Source organism: Pristiophorus japonicus, chromosome 13 (assembly GCF_044704955.1).
Source record: "Pristiophorus japonicus isolate sPriJap1 chromosome 13, sPriJap1.hap1, whole genome shotgun sequence".
Lineage (NCBI taxonomy): Eukaryota > Metazoa > Chordata > Chondrichthyes > Pristiophoridae > Pristiophorus > Pristiophorus japonicus.
Window position 1 is genome coordinate 123,719,458 of NC_091989.1, and position 27,745 is coordinate 123,747,202.

The window sequence follows — 27,745 nt, forward strand, 5'->3', positions numbered from 1 at the left end:
ACACTATTAAATGGTTCAGTATAGTTTTTTTAAGTCATTATCAGTCATTTTAAAATAGGTTACTCACCAGCACTGGACATCTCATTAAAAATGCTTATTATAAGTGATAAACCCATTTTTAGCTGTATTAATAAACCGCACCAGGTTACCACTCACAGGGCTCAATTTTGGCCAGGAGTTGCTCCATTTTTTTTGGAGTAACTTGATTTTCTGGCGTAACTTAAAATCCCCATTTGCACAATCAATTTGCACCAGTGTAAGTGAGTTAGTTACGATTTTTGTTGTTTAGCTTTTTTTTCCCCTCAAAAGGGGGTGGTCCCAGCCACCTACGCCAGTTCTGCCCATTTAGGCAACTTTGGCCATCTAATAGTTACTCCAAATCTACTTAGGCCAGCGTATGTGGCCACTTCAGAAAACCCTTGCGGAGAGTTAAGAAATCAGCGCAGGTAGGTACATCGGAGGCCATTCGGCCTGGGGTAGGGGCGGGAAGGGAAGCGGAGAGGACCTGCACCTAAAGCACCAAGACTTACAAACCACCAAACCTTGGAAACAAAAAGTTCTAAGAATTCAGTAACAAATAAAAAATTGAAGTAAGTCCAATCTTAAAGCTTGGCCTGGGAAGGCAGCGGGCCAGCCGGTGTGGGAGGCAACTCGGCCTAGGCTAGGGGCAGGCGGGCAGGAGAACTGATAGAAATCATCCAGGCAGGAGCACAATCAGTTCTCCTGCCCACCTGCCGCTAGCCCAGGCCAAGTGGCCTCCCGGTGTGATTTCTAAGATTAAAGTGATTAAAACTTCAAATCAATGCATTTACCAAAGTAGGATTAAGGCTTTTCAATGTGGGTATCTAAAGGAACATGCTGTTTAAACTGACTGCATCACCTGTTAATGCACACACAGCTCCCCAATAAGCAATATATTTTCCAATTTAAGTCCCTAAATAGGCATTTTCCGACCAAATGAAACTAAGCAGTCCGTGCATTTGCCACTTCACACCCCTACTCATAACATTTGGCTGGCATTGGGTCCCACAGCGGCTGCAGCAAGACACGGAGAGGCTGGGGGCGAGGAGCTATTGCGCATGCGCGGACACGCCATTGTGCATGTGCAGACGTCCCGGCACTGTTTTCGGTTCAGGATGCTGGCTCCACTCCCGACTTGCGCGACCACAGGGAGGAGGCCAGATAGCGACCAAAGTGGGAAGGAAATTTTTCGCCGCACTTCTGAACGGAGAAAAGCGGCGCATCTCCGGTAAGTGCGCTGAAAAACGGGCTAGGCCAAAGTTGAGCCCAAAGACACCAAGGAATACTTTTTAATGGAAAGAAGATAAAAAGGAAACAATTATGTTCTATTACGCTGCCCGATTGCACTGGTTCATGGAAGATTGCACCCAAAGCGGAGACGCTAGCCCTCTTTGTGCAACCCAACTGTATTCAGGTTCCCAATTCATGTACTTACATTCTGCTTTGAATGCTGGTGTATGTATGATATTATAATACCTACAAGTTTCATTTCATTGTCAACTTCTTTTGCTAAATATGTGAAAAATGCTTAAATATTAATTCTTAAAAGAAAAGGAGGGGGTGAGTCAGGTTAAGAAAAAAATAGTTTGTCAACTCACCATTCACAACTCTCTTACACTGTATCATTTTCAAATCAATCAATTCCTATTTAAAGTGGAAAAAATGATTAAGTTCACAGCCTGACTGCAATATTGTACTATTCCCAGAATTATTGGCCCACCCATACAATAATATCACAGAATATCAAAGGCATTGCTTCAGATAAAGCTTTGTGATATACCAAACCTAATTTATCCGAAAGAGCATTAAAAAAGTATGAAGTGAAAGGAAAAAGAAAAGACAGACTTGCATTTATATAGCATCTTGCCTGACCACTGAACATCCCAAAGTGCTTTGCAGCCAATGAAGTACTTTTTTGAAGTGTCGTCACTGTTGTAATGTAGGAAAAGGAACATAAAAGATCCGTTTGACCCACTGATGTTGAGATCTCCAACACTGCCATGTTGATGTCAAACTTCAGTTTGTGCAACCCTAGAATTTTGTCTAGATTGTTCCAAGCATTAATCACCCTTTGAGAAAAGGCTTTATTCCTAACATCGGCTTGTAACTTAATTAGAAAGCAGAAAGAACTTGCATTTATATAGCGCATTTCTTGACCGCAGGACATTTCAAAGCACTTCAGAGACAATGAAGTGCTTGTGAAATGTAGTCACGTTGTAATGTTGGAAATGCGCCAACCAATTTGTGCACAGCATTATCCCACAAACAGCAATGAGGTAAATGACCAGATCATTTGTTTCAGTGCCATTGGTTGAGGAATAACTATTGGCCAGGACACTCCTGCGCACCCTTGAATTATCAGCCAGTGGCTCAGTGGGTAGGTAGCACCCTCGCCTGAGTGAGAAGGTTGTGGGTTCAAGTCCCACTCCAGAGACTTGAGCACAAAAATCTAGGCTGACACTCAGTGCAATGCTGATGGAGTGTTGCATTGTCAGGAGGTGCTGTCTTTCGGATGAGACGTTAAACTGAGGTCCTGTCTGCTCTCTCAGGTGGACGTAAAAGATCCCATGGCACTATTCTGAAGAAGAGCTGGGGGTTTATCCCTGATGTCCTGGTCAATATTCATCCCTCAATCAACATCACTAAAACAGATTATCTGATCATTATCACATTTCTGTTTGTGGGAGCCTGCTCCGCGCAATTTAGCATTTCCTACATTACAAAGTGACTGTACTTCAAAAAGTACTTCATTGGCTGTAAAGCACTTTGGGACGTCACGTGGTCATGAAAGGCGCTATAGAAATGCAAGTCTTTTCTTTCTTTTTACGGGATATTTTCTGTCCAACTGAGAGTGCAGACGGTGCCTCACTTTAACGCCTTATCCGAAAGTCGGCACCTGACAGCACAACACTCCCCTCAGTACTACACTGAAGAGTCAGCCTCGATTGTGACTTAAACACACAACCCTCTGACCTAAGAGGCGAGAGTGCTAACCACTAAACCACAGCTGAGGAAAGATTGAAGAAGCTTGGCCTTTTTAGCCTAGAAAAGAGGCATCTGAAAGGTGATCGTTCAGAGATATGCAAGTTAGTTAAGGGAAGGGAAAAGGTAAATTCAGACTACAGGCATTACTTTAAAATCAAATTACAGTAGGATAAGGGTTCAAACAAGCAAAAAGGTAAATTTAAGATTGATATCAGGGAGTTCTTCAGACATGTTTCAATATGTGGAATAAACTCTCAGATAGAGTAGTGGAGGCATAAACCCTGGAATCAATCAAGAACCAACCGGATGCTGAAAAGGCCGGGCGGGGGGGGGGGGGGGGGGGGAGGGCGGGGGAGGTTGTATGTAGGGTCTTTCTAGATGGATGAATCAAGATGGTTTGTTTGACCTTCTTAATCTGTAATTACCTTGCGATTGTGCATAGGGTTACGAACAGATCATCACTTGTTTTAAATAAATGATGGGCAGGTATGGTTAAAGAGTTAGCCAGGTTGGTGTGGGATTGGAGTCACATATCGGCCAGACTGAGTTAAGACGCAGGTTCTCTTCTTAGTTTGTTTTTTTACACAGTCTATCTTTTTATTTCTAGATTTTATAAACTGAATTCAAATTGCATTGGTGGGATCTTGAAGTCTTGTTCTGTAGATTTAGTCCTGGCCTCTGGATCACTAGTTCAGTAACATAACCACTACCACCACTTCTGCATTCTTCATTAACCAGGTATGTGAATTTGATAGGAATAATTCACAGGGAAAATCTTCCCACATGTAGGGAATTCGACCAAGTTGTAAGAATACCCTGCACACACACAATCCTGCTTTGATAACCGCCTGATGCTGGCTGAATGATTCGTGGAAGGCAGCAGAGGCACGGCAAACTCCGTTAAACTAGAATAGAGGGCGGCTCACCCCAAGGAAGCCTCAAATAGCTCACAGCGGCTGGTTGTACAGCAGCACTGGTGAAGGTCTGAGCTTTCAAGTAGCATAAGTAAAAGCATTCTTGCTTTTTACACGGATCACCATGCTGGGGAAGCAAAATAGGGCCCCCATCCCTTCATTCTTGCAACTTGGTAGAATTCCCTCAACGTGGGACGATTTTCCCTGTGAATTATCCGTCTCAAAATCAGAAACTCGTTTAATGATGAACACCGAAGTAGGCGTTTTTGAATGCTGGGGGTGGGGATGCCATCAACGGCCAAGAATAAAATCGGGGGCACACGGTGTACGATGCTCCAATCAACAGCGTCCCAAAATCAGGCACGGCGCCTGCCCGAATTTCCAATCCGCATTGCTGACAGGGAGGCTCCCCACTGGGGCCGTGACCTCGGAATGCTGCCCCGAATGTGTCCAAAGGAGATCTTTCACCAGAGAGAGCAACTTAGTGGTTGAAAGCCAATAAAAAAGGTTTACTGCTGAATGCAGCCTTTAACAGACTCCATAGGAGCATGTGTAACTTCCCACTGTGTTTAAAATTGAAAACAGCAGGACACAGATGGTGGAATAACTGAAGGTTCACTAATCCCCACTTAGTTTTTAAAATCTGTTTTCTTGGACAGAATGCAAAGGAACTTTTAAAGAATAAAAGCAAAATATTGCAGATGCTAGAAGTCAGAAATAAATCAAAACATTTTCCTCTTTTTATTTAACATTTTAAGAATGTTGAGCATTTTAAGTAGATGCCTTAGCTTAAATCAAATATTATAGAATCATAGAATTATAGGTTCAAAATCTTTTTTTCCCAGAATTAATTATACCATGTGAGTACTTTGCACTTCGAATTAGCTGGTATGACCTTTAAATCGCACATGGTCTTAATAGAAGTAATGCTTTCCTTGTTCAAATGGTCACTTTATTGCTGCAAATAAAATGCACTGAGGGTTATTTTATACCATGGCCAAATGTCATATCTCGAAGATATGTGGCAACATTCAATTTCCAGGAAGAACACGATGTAAAAACCCAGATTAAACAGAACATGCGATCACAAACTGTAAATGAATGGATGGTCTGTCTGCATTCTTGCCGACTCAAAAAAATTGCCAATCAATATACATGCTACATGGCCTGAATAGTTCTGACTATATGGTGCTGGCTGTTTCAGGCAGGGATGCCAGTGCGGACTGATTTTTCAAAGGCACACCAATACTTAATTAACAGATACATTGAATCGATACAGCCCCTGTGGCAAGTTTTAAACAATTACAAATGAATGGATTAACCATGGACAGCCAGCATGAATCACAGCGCAATACGCACTTTGTAATGAATCACTTAGACCCAGAAGGTAGCTGATAGCGATACAAACACTGGGGGGAGCAAATTTGCCCTCTGCCCCAAATGGAACGGATAATTTGAATTAACTAGTTATTCTCCGCCCGAATCCGTGGGGCGGAGCATAGCGGGATTTTGCCCTCTTTTTGTGTGACATTTCGTCAGGGCAGTGTTTCAGGCGGCTTTATGTTGGCACCTGGGCAGACGGTGTCATCAGTTAAAGGGGAGGGCCGCTGTGAGCTCTGCAGCAACTTTAATGGTGCCCACTGGGCCGCCAGAACGGCACCCAAGAGGAATCTGGCACCCAAGAGGAGTTGCCGGGCTGCCTGTTGGCGGCCCGGTCGAACCCAGGGCTGCCATTGTCGGGCCGACTTCAGAGTCGGCCGACAATTAAAATAAAATGGCGGTGGCGGCAGTGCGCCTCCCCTTTAAGAGTGGACACGTCGCCCAGCCACTGGCAACTTCCCGCCAGGAAAAGCTGGCGGGGGCAGTGACCGGTGGCCACTCCGCTCCCACGGGGCAATTTCCATCGTGGGGCGGAAAGGGGTCAGCACGCGCCCGACGGGGCAATTTCTGATAGACGGATGGGCCGACCAGCCCCCGGTTGCATAGACTTTACCGCCCCATTAACGCCTCCTGGAGCCGGTAATGGACCTTAAGGAGGGGGGCAATTTTGGCCCCTGGAAGTTGCTCAGATTTGGTGACCGTAACTGAGCAATTGGTCAAAATATGCAACTTATGCAAGATCATAGAATGTTACAGCACAGAAAGGCCATGCTGCTGATGAATCTGTGCCAACAGTCTTCTCTACGTGAACCATAGGCAGTCCCTCGAAGTGAGGATGACTTGCTTCCATGCCAAAATGGAATGAGTTGACAGGTGTTTCAATGAAGGACCTAATATTCCAGATCCCGAACTACATCGTGAAGGGTGGAAGATGCCTGTGCTTGGATTTTTTTTAACGTGTGGTGGCTGTTGCACACCAGCCACCACATGGGCTTGACAGAGCTAGGTCTTGGTCCAGTGGCAAGGATTACCCAAGACTAACTGGAGACCAGCTCTGCTGCACGGAACGAGCTCGCCTCTTTTGGGCCCAGGTCACTTCCCTCTACGGACTTTTGCTGCTCCTTTGCCCCTCCTGTTGTGCCTGCCCGCACTGCAATCAGCGACCGGACTTCGCAACCGTCGCTCTCCTCCAGTGGTATGCCGCCGCACGCTGCTCCCTCTGATGGCCCCGGCCTGCTGATGGTCTTGCAGGCCGGGACCATGCCACCGCACGCTGCTCCCTCTAATGCGACCTTTCAATCACGTGAACCATCCTACAAAACGACACACCAGGTTTGGGGCTTTTAAGGCTCTACTTTTCTTTCTGCACATTAGGTACAACAACAACAACAACGACGAGGCAATTGCAACGAGTGCAACAGGTGCTCACAGTTTCTGAGACACAGAAAATTCAGAGGGTTGATACGAGACAGTATCTCAGTCACAGAACTGCTGCTAATAGTGAGAAGCAAATCGCAAAGCTAAAGATCCAGGGAACTTTGGTGTTCAGCAGCTTGAGAAAGAAAGAAAAGGAATAAACTGGCAATTATAAAAGCCACAGTTAGAACCCCAACCACCTGTAATGTATGCACCCGAGACTATGCTCACAGGTTTGTAGAGCTGTTGATGGGTACCCAGTGTGGGCACGTCGGAGGGCCTGCTCGTAGGACTGCTTCTGGGCATGGCCAAGGGGGCCATCAGCCGGTCCAGGCAGCGGGCGGTCGAGGGGGTTGTTCAGCCCGACTGTCTGCCTCTCTCCTGCGGTTACATCCGAGCCAGGGTGTCCCTGGAGATGGAGCACATGGTGTTCACTGATACACTCACGGCCTTCCGCGAGAGGTGGGTGCCGGAGGGACTGGTGTGCATCATCACCCCCGAGAACCAAATTTTAATTTGAACCATGTATAAAGTTTAATTTGTTTAAGTTTGTCAGTCTTAGTGCCCCTCCCCCCCCCCCCCCACTCCTTTAGCCGGGGGCATTTGTATAATTTGTGTGTTGGTGCCCTCAAAAAAAAACAAAGGGGCACTTCAAAAGTTTTTGGAGTGTGACCCCCCCCCCTTTTAATCAGGGGGCACTTGATTAATGTTTACAACAAAATAGTTGTATAGCTGTTGATGGGCACCCAGTGCGGGGGGGTCTAGGGGAAGAGCGGGCAGGTCGGAGGGCCTCCTCGTGGGACTACTCCTGGGCCTGGCCAAGGTGGCCATTAACCGGTCCAGGCAGCGGGCGGTCGAGGGGGTCGTTCAGCCAGACTACCTACCTCTCTTCCGTGGTTACATTCGCAACAGGGTGTCCCTGGAGATGTAGCACGCAGTGTCCACCGGTACGCTCATGGCCTTCCGTGAGAGGTGGGCACCGGAGGGACTGGAGTGCATCATCACCCCCGGCAACCAAATTTTAATTTGATTTGACACAGTTACATTGTTAATTTGTGGATTCTGGTGCCCTTACAAAAGAGGACACTTGATTTAATGTTATACAAAAATAGTTGTAAAGCTGTTGAGTTGGGAGTCATTTAGCCAGTCACGTCGCAAGACTTAATAAAACCCCAGCAAGTTGGATTCAGGGAATCCACAATGAGGCAGGTGGTTTTGAGCCTGGTGGATGAACTTGTAATGTGTAATGTGATTGTTAAACCTTTGCTAATAAACCAATTAGTTCAATACCATTCAGCCCCTCTCGCCTGTTCCGCCGTTCAATTAGAACATGACTGATCTGTATCTTAACTCCAACTATCCGTAAATTAGGAATGCAATAAAATGGATAAAGCTCAGCGGATTGGACTGAAAGTAATTTTGACTGTGGGGAAAAGCAACATGAAGCCGATAGTGACTATAGTGAACTCAGCTGTCTTGTGCATTGATGGGTGATTTAAGAAGTGAATATGTTCGACAGGACTTTTTCTCTTGAAAATGGTGACTTCTTGTGGAAGTCTGGGTGGCCAGAAACATGGCTGATCTGACCTTTGACTACACAGTTTTCCCATGATTAAACCTCCCTTAGCTTTTGCTGTCTCTCAGGATTCGTGTGTTGCAGTGTTTGGAAATGTTTCGTATTGTGCATTTCAGATGGCCTGACTATAAAAAGCAGGTCAGAAAAACCAGGGGTCAAATACTACTGCATGTTATAAAGTGAACATTGAGGGAGAGAAGAGCTAGACCTGGCTAGTTTGTCAGCATGGGGGAACATGCAGGGTAATTTGTAACTGAAGAAATAACCCAGTGATTTTTGGCTCAGGGATATCTTGGAGGGGAATGGAATAGATAAGAAATCTATTTGTGCTAAATGTGAGAGATGCCCCTGACAGAGCTGAGCTGATGGTAAATGTGAGTGACTGTGTCGACACAGTTGGGGGAAAATGCTTTGAGATTGTGGTTCTTATAGCATGGTGAGGTAAGAGGCTGAAGAAGCTAGTTTTTGGTTGATGACAGATACAGATAATACAGTTCAATCATAAAACAGAATTTCTCACCTAAAGGTGTGTAATGTATTTGCTTCATGGGTTCTTTGCTTAAGAATTCATAGCAATTCATAGCAATTCTATGAATTCTGCTCCTATGGACTGTCACTGCAGCTCAACTATGCTGAGTGACATGAAACTGCCCGGGGAAGGGAGGTCTTATTAGGATCTCTCCAACTTGAGAACTAAGTAAATCTTCTGTCAGACCTCTAAATTCTGGACACCACTTTAATGCTCCACTCACTTTGTTGGTTCAGTCACATCGTAGATAGTTTTCCTCTTTACCATAAACAAAATGGAATTTACCGAATGGGTTTAATTGTGCATCAGAACACTGAGGATTAGTATTTATAATTTAAATCTGATACAAATGTTAATATAACTTCTATCAGTCAAGGCCACACACACAGGTCATTACTGAACAAAGTAACCCATTGCAGTGATTTCACTAAAAGGTGGTCACTGCCACCGTCAGTTGATACAGCCCCCACCTCTGAGTCAGATTCAAGCCCCCCCGCTCCCCTCTGGAGTTTAAGTTTACAATCTCGGCTGACACTGTTCCGATGGGAAAGATCCCACGGCACTATTCACAAAAAAAGCAAGGAGCTCTCTAACAGCTCTGTTTCAGCCAATACCATAAACCGATTTATGAGAGTGTTATTTGTGGTCTGGATAGGCAGAAAATGCCCACCACATTTGCCCTCTTAAGAATAGTCTCTGCACTACAAACTAACCTACTGTACATGAAGTACTTCAAGATATTTGAGAGACATAAGGAGGTTTATACTGCAAATTGTTGCTAATGGAACTTACATTTGTATAGTGGATTGAAGCCCTCTCATTGTCACATTCGAACAACAGTGGCCCCTTTTACTACTAAATAGACAGCAACAAAAGGCTTTAACAGTACTGATATCATCATTTTCAGGTTTAAAATACAGCATGCATTCCTCATCTTCTAATCTTTTTATTCCCCATTTTTCTCACAGATCTTTGCAATGACCAGCATTAACTGGGTTTACCAAGATCACTCTCTCATCAGACCAGAGGTTTACTTCAAGCGAATACTGACTCAAGAATGGACAAAGATTTTCCAAATGGCAGTGAAATAGGCAAAAGTCCTGGAGTCTGAGCCATATCATCAGGCCCTTCAAACTGCTACACAATGTGGGGGATTGCAACTCTGGTTTCAAATGAAGTCCATGGTTTGGTACAACTATCTACCTTACACCAGTGTCCAATCAAGAAGCTAATATGTACATAGTGTAATATAAAGTGGCTGGACAGTGGGACTCGGGGATTGAAGTCTGCAGTTTTTGCCTGTTCCAGTGTTTTTCAATTCTAACAGATCACTGGTAATTCAGGCAACCCTGGGGCAGTGGGACACACAAAGCAGCAGTGATTTTTGTCCCTTAGGAGACTTTTGCCCTTTCATTATACGCCTTCCTCTTCTCACGCCCTACATAGTGCCTCGATGCCACACATCCTCCGTTATTTTTCTCCTATCAGTTGCTGCAATTTGACTGTTCCCATGGGTAAGAGTGAAAACATTTCTCCAACAGGACTAATTCCAGGCTCTGGCAGGTTCAGAAATATATTTTTAGTTCTGAGTTTCATTCCTATTTGAAACTCTAAAAAAAAATCTGATTTCTCCTGGGTCCAGGTTTTGAAAATTGTATGAAAAATTGTAGCTGCAAAACCTTTCCTCAGACCACAATGGAGCATTGTCTCATTCTGGCAGAAGTGCCAAGGCATTTAAGAAAAGGGGGAAACAAATGTACCGATTCAGGATGACTGAAATGGCAGAAGTTTTATAGTTAAGCCAGAGAAACATGCCACAGCAACTAGGACTCTCCTCACTGACGGCGAGTGATAAAGAGAATGAGATTGCGCAGAAAGAGAGAGAAGGAAGGAATGGAGAGAAAATGAAAACAAGAGCGAGTGAAAAAAAAAAGTACAAAAGAGAGTGAGGAAAAGTGGGAGTGAACAAAAGAGTGAGTGAGCAAGAGCAAGTTTAGCACATCACTTAAAAATCTAATATAAAAGTGGAGATGTAAAATTGGTCAAACAGCAGTTGAAAGGTCAATGATTCAGGTGGAATCCATCTTCACACTCGGGTGCCACTCTTCCCCATGCTCCGTTTATACAAGTCTGTCCCAGTAGTGACATTTATTTTAGCATCAAAATGTGCACAGCTCAGTACACACATAACTGCAACTGTTAAGACAAGCAATGTAGATCATTACAGCATGAGGAAAACCCATTATTTCTTGTCAAGGCTTTTCCATTTGGTGCCAGGATAGGAAGAATGTCCCTTCATATGTGAAATCCCTCCGACCAAAGCTTCATAAATCCAGTCCGCCTGGGTTCAATACAGCACCTACACCTGTATTTTGTGTCTCAGTGGGTAGCACTCTCGCCTTTTGAGTGGTTGTGGGTTCAAGTCCCACTCCAGGGACAGGAGCACATAAATCTAGGCCGACATTCTGGTGCAGTGCTGAAGGTGCGATGTTAAACCGAGGCCCCGTCTGCCCTCTCAGGTGGACGTAAAAGATCTCATGGCACTATTTCGAAGAAGAGTTATCCCCGGTGTTCTGGCCAATATTTATCCCTCAATCAGCATAACAAAAACAGATTATCTGGTCATTATCACATTGCTGTTTGTGAGAGCTTGCTGTGCGCAAATTTACTGCCGCATTTCCCACATTACAACAGTGATTTACACTCCAAAAGTACTTCATTGGCTGTAAAGCGCTTTGGGACGTCATGTAAGGTGCTACATCAATGCAAATCTTTCTTTTTTCTATTTCTTTAGATAGGTTTCTGTTCAGGATCATCGCCTGTTCAACTCGACCAGCTCACTGACCCCGATTCTCAGGCTGAGATTTTAATCTTCTTTGATAGAATCTATTGAACATTCAGTAATGACAAGGAAACAAATTAAAATGCTAGAAATCTGAAAACAGAAAGTGGCAGAAAAGGACAGTATGTCAGGCAGCATCTGTAGAGAAAAGACAAGTTAAAACCCTTTGGGCTGGATTTTCGGGTTTTTGCGTTTTCGCCCATTTCCCGATGCAACTCGCAGCAAAATCAAACATTTAGCGTCAGGTTGACGTTAGCGCCACAGCGCGCAATTTTTGCCAATTGAAAGTTCACAAAGAGAATTAACACTAAACTCTGGCGTTGCACCACACAATTTGTGCGCTGGAACTGAAAGTTCCAGTGCTAAAATAAATGGTCCGTTCTGCAGATGCGCAAATTTTATTATTTTATGTTTTCTTCCCGCGCTTCTGGTCTGCTGTCCGATCACAAACGCCATTGCAGGGTGCGGCTGCACTCATGCGCAGTACACCCGCGGCTGAATCAGCCATTTTAAAATTGGATTTTGATCATGGAGGACGAGGAGTGGTGACAGCATGCCAGGCGATTTAGCCAGGAGGCTAACGAATCTCTCGTGGGGGCTGTGGAGAGAAGATGGTAGGAGTTATATCGCAGAGGTGGATCTAGACCCCTGCCATCCATTTTTAAATGCATTTGGAGGGAAATCGCTGAGGAGGTCTCTGCCTCAGACACAGTGGTCAGGAATGGCATGCAGTGCCGAAAAAAGTTCAATGATCTTTCGAGGGTTGTCGGAGCGAGTACAATTTTTATTGATGCACTCATTCATTACTTCAATTATAAATCTGACACACTATTTGTCCTCATGCTTTTTGTGCCTCTCAGCACTCTGTGGGTTGCCTCCTAAAATGCATGACACATAGGTAGGCTTAGTTCGGCACCCTATTTGCCATGAATGATCTTTACACATTATTAAGATTGCTTTCTGAGATCTCATAAGATGTCTCCACACTTCAATGTCCTCCTGATGAAGCGCGTGCAACTTCCAAGGCCATTAAACAAAGGACTTTATTACATTCAGACAGTATGGTATAAGTGCTTTGGTGGTTATCTATGTGTGCCACAAGAACAGATGGACCCTCTTGTAAGCATTCCCATTTTCATCTTTGCAGTCAAAGTCACACAATCAGCGCGAGCAGGTGCGGACAGGCAGTGGTCCGCCTCAGACCCTGCCACTCACGGACATTGAGGAGCGAGTGGCAGGCCTTACTGACGTTTCAGGTCGGCAACTGCCACTGGGGGTGCTGACCCCCCACCCCCGTTTGGATACTGAGGGTAAGTCCTGCACACTCCCTGGATTGGGTTGGGGCAATGTCATGCATTAGAGTCTACAACTACAATAACAATCATGGGCTTCCACTGTAGAAAACACGATGACAGGCACTTGTTAGTCGATACTGTAGACACATGCTAAATGTTACCCCTGTAAACTAGAACCTCAGTATATTGCCAAACCCGCCAGGCAGACTAGTGGAATAATGCAGGAGCCTTTCCTTACCTCACAGTATACAATATCCGCTCCATAGTCCAGTGCCAGTAATCTCATCGGTAAAGTACCCACACGCACCATGGGGGCCAGAATCACCTTGTTTCCGTAACAAAGTCTGCTGACAGTTTGGTTGATCATTTCTTCTTTAATAACCTGGTGGGGGGAGGGGGGGGAAATTAAAACAAGTCTTTGTGAATCTTCCTCTGTGTGTCTACAGATTTGCAGCAGCAACCACCACCTGCATTTCTACATCACCTATAATGGGGAAAATCGCTTCGCCAAGGTGTAATCAGACAAAAATGATTGCCGAGCCAAAGGAGCTATTAGGAGGGGGTGACTAAAAGCTGGGTCAAAGAGATGGGCAGCGGAAACGCTACAAGGACACCCTCAAAGCCTTCCTAATAAAGTGCGACATCCCCACTGACACCTGGTAGTCCCTGGCCGAAGACCACCCTAAGTGGAGAAAGTGCATCCGGGAGGGCGCTGAGCTCTTCAAATCTCAACGCCGAGAGCGTGAAGAGGTCAAGCGCAGACAGCGGCAAACCAGTCCCATCCACCCCTTCCCTTGACGAATGTTTGTCCCCTCCCACCTGCTCTCGTATTGGACCGTTCAGCCACCAAAGAACTCACTTCACGAGTGGAAGCAAGTCTTCCTCGATTTCGAGGGACCGCCTATGATGATGATGAAAGCAGGAGGCGGAGAGGCGAGATAGAATTCCAGAGCTTAGACAGACAGCTGATGGCATAGACGGCAATGGTGGGGTGAAGATATAATCTTCCACATTACAACAGTGAATACACTCCAAAAGTACTTAATTGGCTGTAAAGCACTTGGAGACGTCCAGTGGTCGTGAAAGGCGCTATATAAATGTAAGTCTTTCTTTTTTTTTCTTTCTAACCAATATTACAGGTATTAAGACTTGCTCTACTTACATGGTCAGTTCTACACCAGCAGCTCTGCAAGACCAAGACATTAATGCTTCTGCTATTGTTAAATGGAAATCTTCCCTTTGGTTTGTTTCTCTCAAATACTACGCACTGGGAGAAATTGTAAGGCATCCTGGATTCAGAGAACTTTTTTTTTTAAAGTCAAGACTGATTTCATTTGAAGTTCTCAAAAATAATAAGGCACTTTAATTAAAATGCAATTAAACATAACATAAAATGTGAAGTTATCCACTTCGGCAGAAACAATAGAAAAGCAAATTACAACTTAAATGAAGAAAAATTGCGAAGTGTTGCAGTACAGAGGGACCTGGGGGCCCTTGTGCATGAAACACAAAACGTTAGTATGTAGGTACAGCAAATAATCAGAAAGGCAAATGGAATGTTGGCCTTTATTGCTAGGGGGATGGAGTATAAAAGCAGAGAAGGCCTGCTACAACTGTACAGGGTATTGGTGAGGTCACACCTGGATACTGCGTACAGTTTTGGTCTCTGTATTTAAGGAAAGATATACTTGCATTAGAGGCTGTTCAGAGAAGGTTCACTAGGTTGATTCCGGAGATGAGGGGGTTGACTTATGAAGATAGGTTGAGTAGGTTGGGCCTATACATATTGGAGTTCAGAAGAATGAGAGGTGAAGACACAAATAACCTTTCGGAAATACTAGGGGACCGAGGGTCTAGTGAGAAGGAGGAACTGAAGGAAATCCTTACTGGCGGGAAATTGTATTAGGAAAATTGATGGGATTGAAGGCCGATAAATCCCCGGGGCCTGATAGTCTGCATCCCAGAGTACTTAAGGAAGTGGCCCTAGAAATAGTGGATGCATTGGTGATCATTTTCCAACAGTCTATCGACTCTGGATCAGTTCCTATGGACTGGAGGGTAGCTAATGTAACACCACTTTTTAAGAAAGGAGGGAGAGAGAAAACGGGTAATTATAGACTAGTTAGCCTGACATCTGTAGTGGGGAAAATGTTGGAATCAATTATTAAAGATGAAATAGCAGCGCATTTGGAAAGCAGTGACATGATTGGTCGAAGTCAGCATGGATTTATGAAAGGGTTATGAAATGCTTGACAAATTATGAAATGCTTGACAAATCTTCTAGAATTTTTTGAGGATGTAATTGGTAGCGTGGACCAGGGAGAACCAGTGGATGTGGTGTATTTGAACTTTCAAACGGCTTTTGACAAGGTCCCACACAAAAGATTGGTGTGCAAAATTAAAGCACATGGTATTGGGGGTAATGTACTGACGTGGATAGAGAACTGGCTGGCAGACAGGAAGCAGAGAGTCGGGATAAACTAGTCCTTTTCAGAATGGCAGACAGTGACTAGTGGGGTGCCGCAGGGCTCAGTGCTGGGACCCCAGCTATTTACAATATACATTAATGATTTAAATGAAGGAATTGACTGTAATATCTCCAAGTTTGCAGATGATACTAAGCTGGGTGGCGGTGTGAGCTGTGAGGAGAACGCTAAGAGGCTGCAGGGTGACTTGGACAAGTTAGGTGAGTGGGTAAACGCATGGCAGATGCAGTATAATGTGGATAAATGTGAGGTTATCCACTTTGGTGGCAAAAACACGAAGGCAGAATATTATCTGAATGGCAGATTAGGAAAAGGGGAGGTGCAACGAGACCTGGGTGTCATGGTACATCAGTCATTGAAAGTTGGCATGCAGGTACAGTAGGCAGTGAAGAAGGCAAATGGTATGTTGGCCTTCATAGCTAGGGGATTTGAGTATAGGAGCAGAGAAGTCTTGCTGCAGTTGTACAGGGCCTTGGTGAGGCCTCACTTGGAATATTGTGTTCAGTCTTGGTCTCCTAATCTGAGGAAGGATGTTCTTGCTATTGAGGGAGTGCAGCGAAGGTTCACCAGACTGATTTCTGGGATGGCAGGACTGACATATGGGGAGAGACTGGATCGACTGGGCCTGTATTCACTGGAGTTTAGAAGGATGAGAGGGGATCTCATAGAAACATATAAAATTCTGACAGGGCTGGACAGGTTAGATGCAGGAAGAATGTTCCCGATGTTGGGGAAGTCCAGAACCAGGGGACATAGTCTAAGGATAAGGGGTAAGGGGTAAGCCATTTAGAACTGAGATGAGGAGAAACTTCTTCACTCAGAGAGTTGTAAACCTGTGGAATTCTCTACCGCAGAGTTGTTGTTGATGCCAGTTCATTGGATATATTCAAGAGGGAGTTAGATGTGGCCCTTAAGGCTAAAGGGATCAAAGAGTATGGAGAGAAAGCAGGAATGGGATACTGAAGTTGCATGATCAGCCATGATCTTATTGAATAGTGGTGCAGGCTCGAAGGGCCGAATGGCCTACTCCTGCACCTATTTTCTATGTTTCTCTGAAACATATAAGATAATGAGGGGGTTCGACAAGGTGGTGCAGAAAAGATATTTCCACTCATAGGGGAAACTAAAACTAGGGGACATAAGTCTCAGAATAAGGGGCCGCCCATTTAAAACTGAGATGAGGAGGAATTTCTTCTCTCAGGGGGTTGTAAATCTATGGAATTCTCTGCCCCAGAGAGCTGTGTAGGCTGGGTCTTTGAATATTTTTAAGGCAGTGATAGACAGATTTTTGAGCGATAAGGGAGTAAAGGCTTATGGGGAGCGGGCAGGGAAGTGGGGCTGGGTCCATGATCAGATCAGCCATGATCTTATTGAATGGCGGAGCAGGCTCGATGGGCCAAATGGCCTACTCCTGCTCCTATTTCTTAAGTGCTCAACCCCCAAAATTCCAGTTCTACATGAAAGTCACAGCAAGCAAATATTAGGTGGATGCTCACAATGTAACTATCTCATTGAACAACACGTTCAGTCGATTATGTTTTTCTGACACATTCGTTTATGATAATTTCAAGTGCCACATTTCTAATTTATACAAAAGTTATTCCAATAATTAGCTGGGCTGCAGTTGTTATTCACATCAGATTTGCTGTTTTATTTAAAGATTTTGTCACATTTTTCCTTTGCATACTGTGCAGTTTTCTTAGGCCAGGCCTGCAAATAGAATGGAACTGAGCACCGTATCACAAGCCAAAGAAACAGCCAACAAATACTCAAACTTGTACTTCTTTTGTACCTGCTGAACACGGCAATGATCAGAAGAGGGTATCTGTATCCAATCAAGTGCTTTTTTTTTTAAAAACGGCCACACCATACTCAAGAACCAATCACATACTTTAAATAAGATTGATAGATTGTTAAAGCATATGGTCAAACAGTTATTTCCAACCTCAATATCTTATCTGTATAGATAAGTCTGGCCAGGCCTGGCCATGAACATAAGAATTAGGAGCTGGAGTAGGCCATTCGGCCCCTCGAGCCTGCTCCACCATTCAATAAGAACATGGCTGATCTTCTACCTCAACTCCATATCCCTTAATTCTCTTAATATCTGTCTTGAATATACTCAAAGACTGAGCCTCCACAGCCCTCTGGGGTAGAGAATTCCAAAGATTCACCACCCTCTGAGTGAAGAAGTTTCCCCTTATCTCAGTCCTAAATGGCCGACCCTTTATTCTTAGACTGTAACCCCCGGTTCTAGACTCCACAGCCAGGGGAAACATCCTCCCTGCAGCTACCCAGTCAAGCCCTGTGAGAATTTTGTACTTTTCAATGAGAGCACCTCTCATTCTTCTAACCGCTAGCGAATATAGGCTTAGTCTACTGACAATCCCCCATTCCAAGAATCAGTCTGGTGAATCTTCTATGGCAAGTATATCCTTCCTTAGGTAAGGAGACCAAAACTGTACAAAATACCCCAGGTGTGGTCTCACCAGGGCCCTATATAATTACAATAAGATATATTTACTCTTATACTCAAATTCTCTTGTAATAAAGGCCAATATATAACTTGCTTTCTTAATTGCTTGCTGTACCTGCATGTTAACTTTCATTGATTCGTGTACACAGATACCCAGGTCTCGCTGAACACCATCATTTCACAATCTCTCCATTTAAAAAATACTCTGCTTTTCTATTATTCCCACCAAAGTGGATAACTTCACATTTCTCCACATTATATTCCATTTGCCATGTTCTAGCCCTCTCACTTAGCCTGTCTATATCCCCTTTAAGCCTCTATGCATCCTCCTCACAACTTACATTCCCACGTAGCTTTGTGTCATCAGCAAACTTGGCTATACCCTGTATTACATTTGGTCCCCTCATCCAAATCATTGATATAGATTGTGAATAGTTGGGGCTCAAGCACTGATCCTTGCGGCACACCACTAGTTACAGACTGCCAACCCGAAAATAACCCATTTATTCCTACTCTGTTTTCTGTCCGTTAACCAATCCTCAATCCATGCTTGTATATTACCCCCAATCCCAAGAGCCCTAATTTTGTTCAATGACCTCTTGTATGGCACCGTATTGAATGCCTTCTGAAAATCCAAATACACCCAATCCATTGGTTCCTCCTTATCTATTCTGCTAGTTACAACCTCAAACAACTATAACGGATTTGTCAAACGTTATTTCCCTTTCATAAATCCGTGTTGACTCTGCCCAATCCTATTATTATTTTCTAAGTGCCCTGTTACCACGTCCTTAATACTAAATTCCAGCATTTTCCCTCCAACTGATGTCAGGCTAACTGGTCTGTAGTTTCCCGTTTTCTCTCTCCCTCCTTTATAAATAGCGGGGTTACATTTGCTACCTTCCAATCCATGGGAACCGTTCTAGAGTTTATGGAATTTTGGAAGATGACAACCAATGCATCCACTATCTCTATAGCCACCTCTTTCAAAACCGTAGGATGTAGCCCATCAGGTCCAGGGAATTTATCAGCTTTCAGTCCCATTAATTTCTCTGGTACTTTTTTTTTAAACTAATACTTATTTCTTTCAGTTCCTCATTCTCGCTAGACCCTTGGTTCTCCACTATTTCCGGGAGGTTTTTTGTGTCTTCTTCAGTGAAGACAGACATAAAGTATTTGTTTAATTTCTCTGCCATTTCGTTATTTCCCATTATAATTTCTCCTGTCTCAGCCAGAAAGGGACCCACAATTACTTTCGCTAATCTTTTCCTTTTTACATACCTATAGAAGATTTTACCATTTGTTTTTATGTCTCTCGCTAGTTTACCATCATGCTGTTTTCCCTTTCTTTATCAATTTCCTGGTCCTCCTTTGCTGAATTCTAAAATCCTCCCAATCTTCAGGCTTACTGCTCTAGAACCTAGAGGTGAAAGGACATTCCACCAGTCTTTCATTAAGTAATATTATATAATCACCATGGATGAAATAAATAGGTTAGCTAACTAGTAATAAACTAACACATTCAAAGACAAAAGATGGTGCTGAACAATGTGTAGTAAAACATTTAAACTGCAGCACTCCAGAGTTTGTATTATTTATAACCTCCAACACCCATCTTTGGACTGTCTCTGGTGCCTCGCATCATCCCCAGTCACTTTATAATGAGCATCCAGTACCAGAGTTTTGTGCCTCACAGGTATGATATAGATTCAACAGCTTTTAAGCAAGTAGAGTCAGGGAAAGGGGGAAGCAAGATCAAAGGGGTAGGTCTGTGATATGGTGAAGGACAGGAGTGGTTAAATGACAAAAGGGATGATGTTACATGGCAAAAAGGGGTAGTAATGGGACAACAAAAGAAACAAAAGATGGGTCCAGAGTAGCCATAAATGGAAACAGTGGAATCATTACCAGTATGTGCTGTCTGAAAAAAATTGGAGCAACATTTTTTGAGTTGGCTCAGATAACTGAAAATTACACTCCTAATATTTATTCAATGATGACAGCTCCTCAATCTAGGAACTGAATTCTTTAGCTAACCTCAAGTGTAACCTGTAGTTGAACTGAACATTAGCCACTCAAGGTGGACTACTGTCAGTTGCAAGTACTGATTAAAAAAAAAAAGAGAATTCTACATCCACACCAATTCTCAAAAACAAAGATGTTGATTTTAAAATAAGAAGCTTCTACAAACTCCAATACATCCCATTCATGAATAGACTGGGGAAGCTGGGGTTATTCTCCTTGGAGCAGAGAAGGTTGAGAGGAGATTTGATAGAGGTGTCCAAAATCATGAGGGGTCTGGACAGAGTAGGTAGAAAGAAACTATTCCCACTGGCAGAAGAGTCGAGAACCAGAGGACACAGATTTAAGGTGATTGGCTAAAGAACCAAAGGCATAATAAGAAACTTTTTTTTAGCAGCGAGTGGTTAGGATCTGGAACGCACTACCTTAAAGGGTGGTGGAGGCAGACTCAATCGTGGCTTTCAAAAGGGAATTGGATAATGATATGTCCTTACTATACAGTATAAATGCACACGAGGCCCATACTTGAGAGGTCACTCTGTGACCAGTTACCTTTATTACCAAGAACTCAAGAGAGAGACGGTGGGTGGAGCTTCCCCTTTTATACCAGAAAAGTCCAGGTTAGGAGTGTCTACCACAAGTTCGCCCCCTGTGGTCAGTGTTCTCAAGGTGTACAACTTAGGTCAGCTTATACATGGCATACAATGACAGTTGAATACATGACATCACCTCCCCCCCAAAGTCTTACTGGGATCACAGGTTAAGTCTCTCTGGTGGTTTACGCTCCCTTATAGAGCGCCTAAGTTGGGGCTCCCGGTTGTTGGGCGCTGGCCTGAGTGTCTGCTGTTTGCAGTGCCTCAGGCCTGTCTGGACTGCCCACAGTGACTGGGCTCTCCTCCACTTGGTTCCGGTGTTCAGTCACCTGTGGTGGAGTAAACTCTACGTCGTGTTCTTCCTCTGCTTCTTCTATGAGATTGCTGAACCTCCTTTTGGTTTGATCCACGTGTTTGCGGCAGATTTGTCCATTGGTAAGTTTAACTACCAAAACCCTATTCCCCTCTTTGGCAATCACAGTGCCTGCAAGCCATTTTGGCCCTGCAGCATAATTAAGGACAAAAACAGGGTCATTGGCATCAATACATCGCGCCCTCGCATTCCTGTCATGGTAGTCACATTGTGACTGACGCCTGCTCTCAACAATTTCTTTCATAGAAGGTGTATAAGAGATAACCTGGTTTTGAGCGTCCTTTTCAGTAGCAGCTCTGTGGGTGGAACCCCTGTGAGCGAGTGAGGTCGGGATTTATTGGCCAACAGGAGGCGTGATAAGCGGCTTTGTAGGGAACCCCCTTGGATTCTAAGCATCCCGTTTGATTATCTGCACTGCTTGTTCCGCCTGGCCGTTTGAGGCCAGCTTGAATGGTGCCGTTCTGACATGGGTGATTCCATTGCCTGCCATGAAGTCCTGGAATTCAGTGCTTGTGAAGCACGGACCATTGTCGCTGACCAAGACGTCCGGTAGACCATGGGCGGCGAACATTGCCCGTAGACTTTCTGCCGTGGCAGAAGATGTGCTTGACTTTAAAATGGCACACTCAATCCATTTGGAGTGCGCGTCTACTACAAACAAAAACATTTTTCCCATGAAAGGGCCTGCGTAGTCCACATGGATGCGTGACCATGGCTTGGCGGGTCACGACCAGGGGTTAAGGGGGGGGCTTCCCTGGGTGCGTTGCCCAACTGAGCACACGTGTTGCACCTGCGAACACAAAGTTCCAGGTCTGCATCGATCCCTGCCCACCAAATGTGTGACCTGGCAATTGCCTTCATCATGACAATGCCCGGGTGCTCATTGTGAAGTTCTCTGATGAACACCTCTCTGCCCTTTCCCCACAGTAGGCAATCGGCCTGAATCGAGAGTTCATTCTTGCACCTATGAAACAGTTTAAACTCGTACGTGGCTGCCCAGTCCCCATTCAGGACACATTTCTTAACTAAAGACAGTAGCGGGTCTTTATTTGTCCAGACATTAATCTGACGGGGCTGTCACAGGCGAGCCTTCACTTTTGAAAGCTTCAAAACCCATGACCATCTCAGCATCATGCTCAGCTGCCCCCTCAGTGGTGGCTAGTGGGAGCCTGCTGAGTGCATCGGCAGAGTTTTCAGTGCCTGGTCTGTGCCGAATTGTGTAGTTATAGGCGGCTAACGTAAGTGCCCACCTCTGTATGCGGGCCGATGCATTCGCATTTATGGCCTCGTTGTCAGCCAAAAGGGACGTTAGGGGTTTGTGATCCATCTCCAGCTCAAATTTCCTGCCAAACAGGTTCTACTGCATTTTTTTTTTACTGCATATACACATGCTAGCGCTTCTTTTTCTACCATCCCATAGCCCCTTTCTGCCTGGGACAGACTTGTGGAGGCATAAGCTATCGGCTGTAACTGACCATTGGCATTCACATGCTGCAACACACACCCGACCCCATAGGACGACGCATCACACGTTAAAACAAGTTTCTTACATGGGTCATATAACGTTAACAGTTTGTTGGAGCATAACAAATTGCGTGCTCTAGCAAAAGCCCTTTCCTGGCTGTCTCCCCAGACCCAATCGCAACCTTTGCGTAGGAGCACGTGTAGCGGCTCTAACAGCATGCTCAATTTGAGAAGAAAGTTACCAAAATAGTTCAGGAACCCCAGGAACGAACGCAGCTCCGTCGTGTTATGGGGTCTGGGTGCTCTCTGGATCGCTTCCGTTTTGGACAGAGTAGGTCTGATCCCGTCTGCTGCTACCATCTTCCCCAGGAATTTTACCTCTGGAGCTAAGAAGACGCACTTGGCCTTTTCAGTCGCAGGCCTACCCGGTCCAGTCTGCATAGCACCTCCTCCAGGTTGTGGAGGTGTTCTTCAGTATTACGACCAGTGATGAGAATGTCGTCTTGAAAAACCACCGTCCTTGGAATTGACTTGAGGAAGCTTTCCATATTTCGCTGAAAGATCGCGGCGGCCGAACGAATCTCGAACGGACATCTGTTATGCTCAAACAACCCCTTGTGTGTCGTGATGGTGGTCAGCTTCTTCGACTCACTCGCCAGCTCCTGGGTCATGTAAGCTGAGGTCAGGTCCAATTTTGAAAAAAGTTTGCCACCGGATAGCGTCGCAAAGAGCTCCTCCGCTCTCGGTAGCGGGTACTGGTCTTGGAGTGACACCCTATTGATGGTGGCCTTGTAATCGCCACATATCCTGACCGACCCATCCACCTTGAGCACCGGCACGATCGGGCTCGCCCAGTCACTGAATTCGATTGGCGAGATGATGCCTTCCCTCAGCAGGCGGTCCAATTCGCATTCTATCTTTTCCCGCATCACGTACAGCACCGCTCTGGCCTTGTGGTGTACTGGCCAGGCATCCGGGTTTACGTGAATCACTACCTTGGTCCCCATGAAAGTGCCGATGCCGGGTTGAAATAATGAGTCAAATTTGTCCAAGACCTGTGAGCATGATACTTGCTCCACAGAAGAAATTGCAATGACATCACCCCATTTCCAGTTCATGACAGCAAGCTAACTCCTCCCCAGTAGTGCGGGACCGTCCCCCGGAACAATCCAGAGTGGCAATCTGTTCTCCGAATCTTTGTGGGTCACGACTACCATGGCACTGCCTTGCACCAGAATGATCTCCTTTGTATATGTCCGTAGCAGTGCGTCAATCGGCAATAATTTTGGCCTCCTGGCCTTGGACACCCACAACCTTTCGAACTGTTTGATATTCATCAGAGACTGGCTGGCCCCCGTGTCTAGCTCCATTAGTACTGGGATGCCATTGAGGAGCACTTTCATCATTATCAGTGGCGTCCTGGTATGTGAGCTGTATATGTGCTCCACATGAATTCGCTGAACTTCAGCTTCCAGCGATTTCCCCCAGTGTTCATTTGGCCTCATAGGGCTTACATCGGGTCTGTCCTCCTCATAAATCAACCTGGCTGCAGGCTTCCTGCACATATGCGCCAAGTGATCGCTGACGTTGCAGTTTCTGCAGGTATATTGCTGATATCTGCAAACTCTGGCTGGATGTTTGCCTCCACACCTCCAGCATGAGCTGAAGGTCCCATTGTTGGAAACAAAAGGTCCATTACCAGTCGATCGTCTGACTGTCTCTGTAACTGTCCTTAAGCGCACCATTAATAGGTGTTGATGGCCCCATTGTCCATTGCAACGGCATGAATCACCGTTCAGCTAGCCATTGTCTCTGTTGAATTCCCCCTTTGGGTTCGACTACATGCTGGGGCATGTCCGAATGCCCTTGTCTGCCTAGAGAACTGTGTGCCACGTTAACAATGTTGACTCCCTGGTTGTTTGCGGCATTTGAGCCAAGATTTTTGTCATACATCATTCTGGTCTCTTCCTCCCCGGAGATAATTGTCTGGGCTATCAGAGCCGCCGCTTCCAAGGTCAAGTCTTTGTTCTCAATCAGTTTCCTGAAAACCCCAGCGTGCCCGATGCCCTCAATAAAAAAGTCTCGCAGCATCTCCGCTCTGCATGCATCTGGGAACTTACATAGGCTCACCAGTCGGCGGAGATCTGCCACAAAGTCTGGAACGCTTTGCCCTTCTCGCTGCCGGTGCATGTAAAACCGGTGTCTCACCATGTGCATGCTACTCGCCGGTTTAAGGTGTTCCCCAGTTAACTTACTGAGTTCTTCAAACGTCCTGTCTGCCGGCTTCTCTGGCGCTAGGTCCTTCGTTAGGGAGTATGTTCTGGATCCACAAACCGTCAGGAGATGAGCCCTGCGTTTGTCGGCCGAATCCTGTCCCAACCATTCCTTAGTGACAAAACTTTGCTGTAGTCTCTCAATAAAGTCGTCCCAATCATCACCAACACAGGACCTCACTTCTGTACTGCTAGTGGCCATGCTCGCTTGGTTTAAATCCCAGTTTCCCGTCGCCAATGATATTTCCTTACTATATAGTATAAATGCACACGAGGCTCATACTTGAGAGAAAGTCACTCTGTGACCAGTTACCTTTATTACCAAGAACTCAAGAGAGAGACGGTGGCTGGAGCTTCCCCTTTTATACCGGAAAGTCCAGGTTAGGAGTCTTCCACAAGTTCGCCCCTTGTGGTCAGTGTTCTCAAAGTGTACAACTTAGGTCAGCTTATACATGGGTTACAAGACAGTTGAATACATGACAGATACGTATCTGAAAGAGTATCTGTGCAGGGTTACGGGGAGGGGAGTGGTACAGGCTCGACGGACCGAAGGGCCTCCTTCTGTGCTGTAACCAGTCTATGATCTGCAAATCCCAGTGCTCTCAGACCGGGATCACCTGGAGCTGCTGTGTAGATTGACGCAAAATAAGAATGTGACACAAAACATTGACTTTACACAAAGGGATGAGGCGGAGTACTTAGAGATATAACAACGTAGCTCTCACCTGGATACCAATGAACGCAAACCCCAAACTGCTGCCCGGGACAGTGTAGCAGCCGCGCACCAGAAACACATGTGGGCTTGGAGAGATCACTTCCGCCTAAGTGTCGCGTCATTTCTAGGCGCCGTCACGTTCCGCGATGGAAGCTTGAGGGCGCGAGCATTCCAGGCTCGGAACCCCGAGGGCGCGAGCATTCCAGGCTCGGAACCCCGAGGGCGCCAGCGTTCCAGGCTTGTCGTGTGGGGACGGCTCTCCTGGACCCGGCCGGCAGCATGTTGGCCTTCGGCTCTAGGTTCCGCCTCCAGCCACGGGGCCGCGAACCTGCGGCGGCCCGACTCGGGGCTCTGCTGAGGGGGGGCTTGGGGCTACGCTGCTCCTGGGTGTCGGCCGGCAGCGGCGAGCTGCCCGTCATTCGCATCCCTCAGCGGGCGCGCCTGCGGGCGGAGGAGAGGGCGAAGCGGGCGGCGGGGAGCCGGGCGGCCGGGGCGGCGGTGAGGCTGGCGAGGCCCGGGCGGCTGCTGATCATGGGCAAACGGCCGCAGCTCAACCAGCACGCCGCCTACACCTTCGGCAAGTTGGCCCAGGTGCCGCTGGTGTCCCGCGGCTGGAAGCACAGGAAAGCGGCCGGCGATTATTTTGTCATCAACAACACCCGGAGCCAGCCGCCGGCTTTGCCCGAAGGGGAGGAGCGGGAGGCGGCGCGGGAGAGGCCCAGGGGGAAGGTGCCGAGCTTCGGCGAGCTGGGGCTGTGCGGCGAGCTGCGGGACTGCCTGCGGGACACCATGGGCATCTCGCAGCCCACCCGCCTGCAGGCGCGGACCATGGCGGCCCTGCTGCGGGGCAGGAACGTGCTGTGCGCCGCCGAGCCGGGCAGCGGCAAGACCCTGAGCTACCTGCTGCCGCTCCTGCAGCGCCTGGGCTCGGAGGGCGGCGAGCCGGGCACCAGCGGGCCGCGCAGCCTGGTGCTGGTGCCCTCTCGGGAGCTGGCCGACCAGGTGGAGCAGGTGGCCCTGACGCTGGCTGCCAGCCTCGGGCTGCGGGTGCGGGCGGTGGGCGGCGGGCGAGGGATGGGCAACGTCAAGCTAACCCTGTCCCGGGGACCCATCGACCTGCTGATATCTACACCCGGGGTCCTGTGCAAGGCGCTGAGGAGGGACCTGGTCGCCCTGTGTAACCTCACCCACCTGGTGTTGGACGAGGCGGACACCCTGTTTGATGAAAGCTTCGTGGACTTGCTGGAGGACATTCTGCAGCGCACCCAGATCGCCTCGCACGCCTCAGAAACCCATGGGGTGGAAAGGAAAGCCCAGCTGGTGGTGACTGGTGCCACCTTTCCAGGCGGGGTGGGAGAACTCCTGGGCAAAATCACCGACTTGGGCAGCATCACCACCATAAAGAGCAAAGGGCTCCATCACCTCATGCCGCACGTCCGGCAGAAGTTTGTGAAAGTCAAGCGGGCAGACAAAGCCACCGACTTGCTGCAGATGTTAAAGGAGCTGGTGGCTGAGAAAGCTGGCGTTGGAGTCCTGGTGTTTTGCAACAGTGCATCAACTGTTAATTGGCTTGGCTATGTCCTGGAAGATCACGGCATCAAACACTCCCGGCTGCAGGGGAATATGCAAGCTCAAAAGCGAAGCGGGATCTTTGGCACTTTTCAGCAGGGTTTAATAGACATTCTGCTTTGCACTGACATTGCATCGCGTGGGTTGGATACTCAGAGGGTGCAAGTTGTTATTAATTATGACTTTCCGCTAACGCTGTGCGATTATATCCACCGTGCTGGCCGGGTGGGCCGTGTTGGGAGCAAGGTTTTGGGCGCTGTTGTTAGTTTTGTTACACATCCTTGGGACGTTGAACTAGTACAGAAAATTGAAACTGCAGCTCGGCAAAAAGCAATCCTCCCTGGTATGGAATCTGAAATCAGACAACCTGTGAAGAAAATCCTGCCACAATTATCAAACAATGAGAATTGAGCTCTCTTCAGAGTGATTTGTATTAAGATAATTGCTGTACCAATTACTTTTGTAATTTAATTTATTGAAGTAAAGTGCTTAAATTGTTAAATACGAACTGATTTTTAGAAACATAGAAATTTACAGCGCAGAAGGAGGCCATTTCAGCCCATCGTGTCCTCGCCGGCCGACAAAGAGCCGCACGGCCCTTGGTCAGCAGCCCTAAAGGTTACATATAAACCTATGAGCCGCCCCTTATACTGAAACATTGTACACCTCTCCTGGGAGAGGCAAAAACCGAGGCCAATTTAGGGAGAAAAAATCTGGGAAAATTCCTCCAACCCATCCAGGGGATCGAAATTAGTTCAGGAGATCACCCTGGCCGTATTCTATTCCCTGCAGTACTTACCATTATATCTGCAGTGT

At 46.4% G+C, this 27,745-nt stretch overlaps 2 protein-coding genes across 2 annotated transcripts in view; one reads left to right on the plus strand and one right to left on the minus strand.

Moving 5' to 3' along the window:
- Positions 1-25,459, minus strand: part of dus2 (dihydrouridine synthase 2) — a 152,533-nt gene extending 127,074 nt beyond the window's left edge. The window contains 3 exon segments of the mRNA XM_070897985.1: positions 1,620-1,665; positions 13,197-13,340; positions 25,371-25,459. Coding sequence (XP_070754086.1) covers positions 1,620-1,665; positions 13,197-13,325 — 175 coding nt within the window. The 5' untranslated portion in view covers positions 13,326-13,340; positions 25,371-25,459.
- Positions 25,456-27,431, plus strand: ddx28 (DEAD (Asp-Glu-Ala-Asp) box polypeptide 28). Its single transcript, XM_070897984.1, has one exon. It carries the CDS (start codon positions 25,640-25,642, stop codon positions 27,338-27,340), a length of 1,701 nt encoding a protein of 566 aa, XP_070754085.1. The 5' UTR covers positions 25,456-25,639; the 3' UTR covers positions 27,341-27,431.
- Positions 27,432-27,745: the final 314 nt, after the last annotated feature.